At 43.7% G+C, this 8,827-nt stretch overlaps 1 protein-coding gene across 1 annotated transcript; it reads right to left on the bottom strand.

Annotated features, from left to right (window-relative positions):
- Positions 1 to 5,314: 5,314 nt before the first annotated feature.
- Positions 5,315 to 7,209, bottom strand: CLEC14A (C-type lectin domain containing 14A). Its single transcript, XM_065872621.1, has one exon. The coding sequence runs from the start codon at positions 7,206 to 7,208 to the stop codon at positions 5,736 to 5,738; it is 1,473 nt and encodes a 490-aa protein (XP_065728693.1). The 5' UTR covers position 7,209; the 3' UTR covers positions 5,315 to 5,735.
- Positions 7,210 to 8,827: the final 1,618 nt, after the last annotated feature.

The raw sequence follows: 8,827 nt of genomic DNA, 5'->3' as shown, positions 1-8,827 counted from the left end.
TCCCTGGAGAAATGGCTAATTCCAAATCTGAGGCAGGAAAGATATATAATGAGCCTGGAAAGTCTTGTAATACCAGATGGCAAGGAAATCATCAAAGGACACTAGAATCATGTCAAAAGGACTCAGGAGTCAACTTAGGAAGCTCTCGCTGGCCAAACATAGGATACTTTAAGCTTCAGTAAAGATATGAATTGCAATTGATTGGAACCCATCAAATATGTCTAATCCTATAAATTTATATTAATAGTAAAAAATATAATTGATAATCTTTTGAGGATTATAGGGAAAATTATCTAAAAATTGATAAATATAAGAAATAAGTATTTATCCTGCCTTTCTTACATATGAAATGTATAATTTGATAACCAACTAGTAAATGAAGGGAAGTCTCTCCTCATAAAATTGCCCAGGTAATTCATGAAAACAAATAGCACCACTTTGTAATCCCAATGAATTAATGTATCTAAGCTTTAAGCATCAATGGCTGCTAATAGTAAAAAACAGTCATTATGTGCTCTCGTTAAAAAAACATACCGCAACCTATAGTCTTGTCAAAGGTATGACAAATAAGTCTGTTCAAGCCTCTGAATCTAAGTACCAATTTTCAGGAAATACAGGAGACAGAGGAAAATGTCAGACTGCATCGTGAGTATGAAATCAGTAGACTGTGGCAATCTTTATAGGTCAAACACCCCAAATTATGCAATATGAAAATTATAGAAGGAATTGGATGGAAAGAGAGCATATCTATAGATCAAAAGATACTTCAAAATATAAAGTTAAAAAATACATAGCATTCCACATATAAGTAATATCATATGGTATTTGTCTTTCTCTGTCTGACTTAACTTCACTTAGTATGATAATCTGACAGAAATAGAGCTACAGATGTAGAAAACAAACTTATGTTTACCAGGGGGAAGGAGGGGAGGGATAAATTAGGAGATTGGGATTGACATATACACACTACTGTATATAAAATAGATAACTAATGAGGACCTATTATACAGCACAGGGAACGCTACTCAATACTCTGTAATAATCCATATTGGAAAAGAGTCTTAAAAAGAATGGATATATGTATATGTATAACTGATTCATTTTGCTGTACACCTGAAAATAACAGTGTTGTAAATCAACTATATTCCAATAAAAATATTTTTAACATACATAGGATGTGCATACAACATGGTACATCCCCCCTAATGGAATACCATGAAGCTGTAACAAGGAGTAAGGAAAATCTATATGAACTAATGATATGAAGTGATTTTCAAGATATTTATCATATATATGTAGGTTTTACATATATATGTAATAGCATTATATCAATGGCAATTTCCTGATTTTGATAATAGTATGGTAGCTATGTAAGATGTTAACATTTGTGGAATCGTGGTAAAGGGTATTTAGGAATTTTTCTATTTTTGTAACAATTTTGTAAGTCTGAAATGATTTCAGAATGGAAAACCTTAAATTAAAAACATTAAAATAAAAAGAAAAGATAAATTGTGCAAGATTAAAATACAATGTCAAAGGATGCACACTTGCATAATACAACCATACAAATGTAAGAAAATGATTTCTACAAATATCAAAATAGAGGCTACTTTTGAATTGAGGAAGGGGCCGTGATTGGGATGGGACAAAGGGACAGGCTCCTGAGGTGGCTGGCAAAGTTCTGTTCTTGACCCTGGGGGTCTGATGGTTACAGGGTGTTCCCCTTATAATAATTCACCAAGCTATATGTTTGTTTTGTGTAACTCTCTGTATCTGCATTTTATTTTATGAAGACAAAACAGATAAAAAAAACAGAAACAGAAAAATATGCCTTGGCTTTCAAGATTTTCTCTCTGATATGAATGTCAAAAAGCTATTTTGAAATTCAAAAGCAATGATTTGACTTTTTGCTCTTAAACTAACAGCCTCTTTTAGTGATATAAATATCACTGACTCAATAAAAGGGGACTCCTAGAAGGGGTCCTCTAGGGAAATAGGTAGTAAAGAGAAAATTTCTGTTAATAGCTCAGATTTTATCCCACCACAAGGGGCTTCCCCACTACAGTATGCTTTTAAGTGAGGGACATGCTCTTATCACCTCTCCCCTCACCATTTTTCATAGCTTTACAGTTGTTCTTCTTCATCCTATTCTGAAGAGCTTAAGCAAAAGTGTCATAGAAGTGGAAAAACAAGACTATAGCAAAACTGTCAAGAGGACGTGGCTACAACAGGACACTTCAATATCCCTTTGAGACTTGCTGAAATAAAAAAACTGTACTTCTGCTCATTGATTAAGCACCCACTATGCTCCAGACACTGCCAGATAGTGGGAATGGAGAGAAGAGAATATTAAACTTTTGTATTGAGGTATATACATACAATTGCATAGAATGGTTTGTAAACTTTATTTAATATCGGAATTACCTGGTTGAAGTTGAAACATATCTATATAGAGAGATTTCAAAGCCCAGTCTCTAAAGACTGATTTAGTAGATCTCTTAACAAGTGCGTGCACAGACACAAATGTCTGAATTTGTGATTTCAGATGTAGAGCAGTTTCAGAAACATCTGAAAGGCTAAGGTGGAGGCTGAAATACAGTGGAGCTCATTAGAAGTGAGGAAGTCGAGGAACTGCAATGCACAGGCATTGGAAGAGTCATACAGGAGGACCTGGAGATTGTGTAAGATGATAGCAGGACTTAGGCTAGAAAGAAAGACTGTAACTTAGGTTCCAAGTTTTCCTTTTAAGGAAATGACTGAACAGGCAGCTATGAGATGAGTGCAGGGGCAAAGGGTTTTAAGTAAGAAAGGGATAAACCTCAAAGAAGTTGGAGAAATAATGAAGAAGCGATAGTAGAGAAGTATTCAGAGGAAGAACACTGACCTGATAGCTCTTAAGAGAACATGGTTGGCTGGCCTGATTCTGCCATGGATTCAAACTTTTATGAAAAACATCACAGCCAGAAATCAAAGGAAATTATACAGAGCCTGGTCTGTAATTGCTATCTGTCAGGAAGTCAGATGTGAAAACACAGTTTTCTGTAATTCTTTCCTGATCTACTTACATGGGGAAATAACAGGGAAGAGTAGTTAAGTAATGGAGCTGACACCTATTTGTTCTTCACTAGGGCATTTGGACCCCAAGATTTGTAACGCCACCAGTGGCATCTTGCACAATAAGTTAATGGTGCAGCCGTCCCCAACCTTTTTGGCACCAGTGACTGGTTTCGTGGAAAACAATTTTTCCATGGACCAGGGGTGGGGAGATGGTTTCAGGATGATTCAAGCCCATTACGTTTATTGTGCACTTTATTTCTATTATTATTACATTGTAATATATAATGAAATAACGATACAACTCACCATAATGCAGAATCAGTGTGAGCCCTGAGCTTGCTTTCACTTGCCACTCACTGACTGGGTTTTGATATGTTTCTGCAAGCAGTTGATTTATTATGGTCTCTGTGCAGTCAAACCTCTCTGCTAGTGATAATCTGTATTTGCAGCCGCTCCCCAGTGCGAGCATCACAGCCTCAGCTCCACCTCAGATCATCAGGCATTAGATTCTCATAAGAAGCGCGCAACCTGGATCCCTCGCATGCGCAGTTCACAGTACGGTTCGAGCTCCTATGAGAATCTAATGCCGCTGCTGATCTGACAGGAGGCGGAGCTCAGGCAGTAATGCCAGCGATGGGGAGCGGCTGTAAATACAGATGAAGCTTCGCTCGCTTGCCTGCCACTCACCTCCTGCTGTGTGGCCCAGTTCCTAACAGGCCATGGACTGGTAGCAGTCCATGGCCCAGGGGTTGGGGACCCCTGCTCTATTGTACTGTAACAATGATACAAGGGCACCCTACCTTAGGACAAAGTATGTGTACACACATACACAGAGATAGATATAAATACTTCTAGATAATTCTAGATATAGATAATTTACAGTTCAGTTCAGTTACAGATAGGCTATTTTTCAACTTACAAAAGAAAGTACCATATATTCTATTCAAATAGGTACCTTCTCTATGAAGAGGTCATATGGTAAACAGCAAAGATTAACACCATAACTGAGGTGGACTGAGACACACTCTAACAAGCTGGGGACACTGGGTAAGCCATTTACTTACCTGATTTTAGTTTTATTTGTGAAATGACTTTACGTAAAATTCCTTTGAATCTTGTTAATTCTAATTCACTTGTGATTTTATTTAAATTTAACTATTTAGACATATATTTAGTATATGAAGCAAATCACCTAATACTTTATTCCTTTAATGTTACAATACCCTATATTATATATATATATAATACATTATATACTCAAGAACATCAAAATGCTTTTATGAAAATAACAGTGTAAACTTCTTGTTTCCAATCTTCCTGGTTACTCAGCTTGTTTCTCTATCTCTATCCATGCATCAACCCCCAAGCATTTAGTTTTAAAGTGTTAGCATATTAATAGAAGTGGGATATTTTCTAGGGGGTCTCAGTCCCACTAGAAAGCGATTATTATTATGTCTTAATTGTTTTTTAGAAGAATGCTCAATTTAGATAACTTTCTAATACCCCAAGTCATAAGGGGATGATAGATATTTGTACTTTCCACTTATTTCTTATACTTTTAATTCCTATGGAAAGCTGTTTACCTAATGCCTTTGCCCATGTAGAACCTTGTGAACTGGTAATTATTCCAGGATGGGCAGGTATGGTCACTGCACACATTTTTATTAAGGGTGGGGGGGGGAAGGAAATCGTTTGGAATGCACATTTTCCCATGGGTTAAACAGTGCACAAGAACCTAGCAACTTTGGAGGAGATCCAGCTTACTTTTGCTTTAATGTACCCAGAAGGTTTCAAATCAGTACTTAGCATTACCGTTTTAATTGAAAATTAACCTCGCCATAATTGGAAGTGAGGATCAGCATCCTGATGTTTAGGAGAGGGCTATATGGTTGGGGAGGTCATTACACTGGACAGCAGAGACACTGGAAGAGGAAAACACAGATCATTTGTTTCCTTAAGCAAGGACACGCAGTCAACACTTGAATTGGTGGTCAACTATAATTTGCTTCCAGAGTCAGCAACTCTGGCAACACTACAGTTTGGATTTATAGCAGGGCACACAAGTAACAATGACTTTGAAAGTAAAGTATAAAAGAACCAAGGAAAAAGTTCTTAAAGATCTACTCCTCATTCCAAGGACTTTCCAGCTCCACCTAAAAGCAGGAGGTGCTCTTGTTCCTATTCCCAACATGCCCCTCGGCAGTTCTTCCTGAATAATTACTCCTCCAGGAAACCAATGATATTTGAGTCTGGGTTCTCAACAATCCTTTATTTTTTGCCTGGGAATTTCAAACCAATACACTCCCAGCCTGAACAATGTAGACAGAAGTTTTCCTTTCCAGTTGGAAAAAAATACAAATTTTTAAAAATTCTATATTTGCTGCCAATGTCCTGAAAAGTTCAATCACCTCTCCAAATTCCCCAGAATAAACACAAGAAAATACCTCTCCCCAGTAGGATCCAGGCCCCACACTACCACCCTTAGGCACTTCCACTTCCTCCATCTTCAGGGAAGGAGTGTCCAGTTCAGATGTGGCTCCTCAGTGGAGTAGAGGGAATTTAGGGGAAGGGGAATTTCTTCAGGAATTGTCAGTCCCGCAAGTAAGTTCCTCTTTTCCTTTTCCCTTTTCACTGAAAGTGAAAAACTGCTCACAACAAGTGCTCACTGTCCCGTTTCCCTATGTGTCACCAGAGCCAAGAGAGGACCCCGTCAACGAGGCTCCCTCTACTCTGTCCCGCAGACCACAATCTCCGACCTTCACCCCATTGTCTGTGCAATGTGTAGAACTGGAGCTCAGAGCAGTGGCCTCAGCATCACTCTCCATGCCCGGGGAAGCCAAAGGCCCCTTTCTTGGCCGAGGGGAAGGGCTCTTGTGGAAGCAGAGTTTGAAAAGCCCCAGCACTGTCACGGTCAATATCACCAACACTACTACCGCTATGCTCACAAGTATGAAGACCACGGTGGAAGAATCGAAAACCTGGGGATTGTCAGAGGAAGACGTGGAATTAAACTTGGGAATCACGCTTCCAGAAGAGTTGATGTCGGCCTTTGCCTCTGTTTGAGGGGATATTTGAAGAGTAGATGTTGTGCCCTGTGCTCCCCACCGAGGAATCTCGGGAATAGATGTTGCTGAACTGCCTTGTCCAGGGGCATGGGGTATCTCTCCTGGCTTCTCCCGGACACTGGGTGACCACGTTCCCTTCGGCACGGGGCTGGCTTCAGTGGCTGGCGGGTGCCAGGTGGGCACCTTGGTCCCCCCAGGGGCCGGCTGTCCTTCCCCATTGGTTACACAAGAGCGTCCGTCTTTCCCTAGCACGAAGCCCGCAGCACACTCGCAAGCAAAGACTCCCAAGTCGTCTAGGCAGTCAAGGAGCTCCACGCATTTGCCAGCACGTAGGTACCTTCCGGGACAGGGACAGAGCACAGCCCCGGAGGGTATCCCGTCCCAGCGGGCGCCGACCTCGTCCGAGGTGCAGGTGGCCGTGATGGAGAGCTGCCCGGGGCAGAGCGCACTCACCTCGGTCCCAGGGGGACTGAAGTCCAGCGCCGCGCTGTAAAGCTGGAAAGGCGCGCGGTAGCTCAAGTCAGAAGCGGCCCCCGGGCGCGGTGCGGGGCATAAGCCCTCGAACTGGTACTTGCACAGATAGCCGTTGGCGCGCTGGTGGCATCGCATCTCCTTCCAGCCTGCGGGCTCGGTTCCCCGGGTGGCCTGGAGTCCCGCGCAGCTCCGAGCGGTGCAGGAGCGTTGGGGCTCCTCCACCCACTGCAGCGTGTCGCTTTCGGACCCGCCGACGTCGGGGGACAACCAGGAGAAACCCCGCAACGGCTCATTCTCCAGGGTGCAGTTGGATCGCCTGCGCTCCAGCGCCACCCAGAAGAGAAGGTCTTTGGAGCCCCCTCCGGGCCCCGGGCCCGCCCGCAAAAGCGCGACCACCGCGCGGAGCTCGGCGTCCCCGCGCACCGTGCTGAGCGCCCCGCCGCGCAGGCTGCAGGCCTCCTCGGCCTCCTGCCGCTTGAAGGTAGCGTGGTGCAGGCTGTAGCAGGCCCCCGAAGCCGAGCAGCCCGCGCGGTCGGCGGTGGGGTGCTCTCCACTGCCGGGCCGGGGCCAGAACGTCTGCCAGAGAAGGCACAGGGCGAGCGCCTGCCTCATCTTGGAGGCCCAGCGCCCACGGCTGCTCCCAGCTTGGATCTGACCCGCCCGAGGGCGTGGAGCTGTCCCAGGAGCGCGGTCACCGCCCCCCCGCCCCCCACAGCTGGCTCTCCGCCCCCCCACCCGTCCCCCGCTCCCGTCCCCTCAATCTCCAAGAATTCCCGTCAGGGTTCTGGCAGCAAACAGCTTCCCTCCCTTAGGCCTCAACAGGAAATGTGTCCGGAGCTCTGCCAGGCCCCGTGCAGCCCTGCGGTCAGGAACACAGCTGGCGCCGGGGCACAGGGAACGCAGTCGCCCAGAAGGTCAAACACCCTGTTTAGGGCAGGAGAAAAAGAAAGAAAAATCGCCACTGGGAAGAAGTGTATCGTTTTCCCTTCTCAGGGAGTTTCACAACCTCAGATCGCAAAGCACTTTGGTGAACACTGGCAGGAAGGGCTGCAGAAGAGGAACTTGCTGAGCGCCAACGCGCGCCCACTGTGCTCCGTCCGGAGCGGTGGTGGAGTTGGCCTCACAGCAATGTGTAGAAGGCTCCAGGCTTCGCCAGTCTCGCGATTGGGGGGGTTCGGGGGGGAACCTTGTGAGAAGTAGAAGCATCTCCCTTTGCCACCAGAGGCAGCACGACGTAACCACCAGTTTCTTCCTGGCTCTGCTCCTCTGTGCTGTGGAAGGAGATCCAGGCGTGCTAATTGCTGGTCAAAGAATTTACAGTTCCTTTCCGGTATATTAAAAGGGAGAGCCTGCTTCTGAGGTCAATGCTCACCTTAACACGTTTGTTTTTCGTTTCCATTTCTTTCTCTTTGAAATGGCCTTATTGGTTCATTCAGAAAAGGAAATGTATTTCTAGGCCTAAATGAAAAATAATGGACACAGATCTTAACTGTTATGTTAGGTTTCCTTACCGCTATATTGATTCATAACTTCTTCAAGCTTATAGATCATATCTAAATGAGATCATGGCCTGTTTGAGAACAAGCACCCCACGTGTGATTTTATCCTTGAACTATTTTAATGTCATTTTCTTCTATGATTAAGTGCCAATATTTGTAACAGTAAGTTGGAAGTCCCCTCTAAGGGACACAAGAGTTCAATAGCCTTAAGAAATTAAAATATTTATTACATTATACTGCGTGTTGTATACCATAAAAAAATACCCTGCAGCTTAAAAAACAGGTGAGTCAATTTCTTCAGTTCCAATGGCTGTTTTGTTTTAATACAAACACTTCAACTCAGTTGGAAGCAGTGAGGAATTAAAGGTGAATAAAGGAAGGAAAGTTAAACACTGCACTGTCTATGAAACGATTTTCTTGTTAGCAATTTAGACAATATGCATCATTTTAGAAAATTATTATCTGCTTTGGCTCACAGTGACCAAATAAGTTGCAATCAGAAATACATAAGGTTTCAGCTAAGCCCTCTTAATGATGCATGATGCTTTTAAACATCTGTAATCGGAATGAAAGTTGCCACTCCACGGGTAATGCCTACCACGCTTTTAAACTCCCTTGCACGGACTGGACTGTTCAGGTTAGTGAGGATGGGTGGGAAGGAAGGTTTCAGGATCACATCTGTACGCTCCTACCTCATTTTCACCACTACTCTCACTCTTCTTTTCCTCTTGG

Source organism: Phocoena phocoena, chromosome 2, assembly GCF_963924675.1.
Source record: "Phocoena phocoena chromosome 2, mPhoPho1.1, whole genome shotgun sequence".
Classification (NCBI taxonomy): Eukaryota; Metazoa; Chordata; class Mammalia; order Artiodactyla; family Phocoenidae; genus Phocoena; species Phocoena phocoena.
This window is presented reverse-complemented; position numbering and strand designations above follow the sequence as displayed.

Bases quoted from the DNA above. Each gene is read 5' to 3' on its own strand.
- CLEC14A (XM_065872621.1), bottom strand. From the start codon at position 7,208: ATGAGGCAGGCGCTCGCCCTGTGCCTTCTCTGGCAGACGTTCTGGCCC.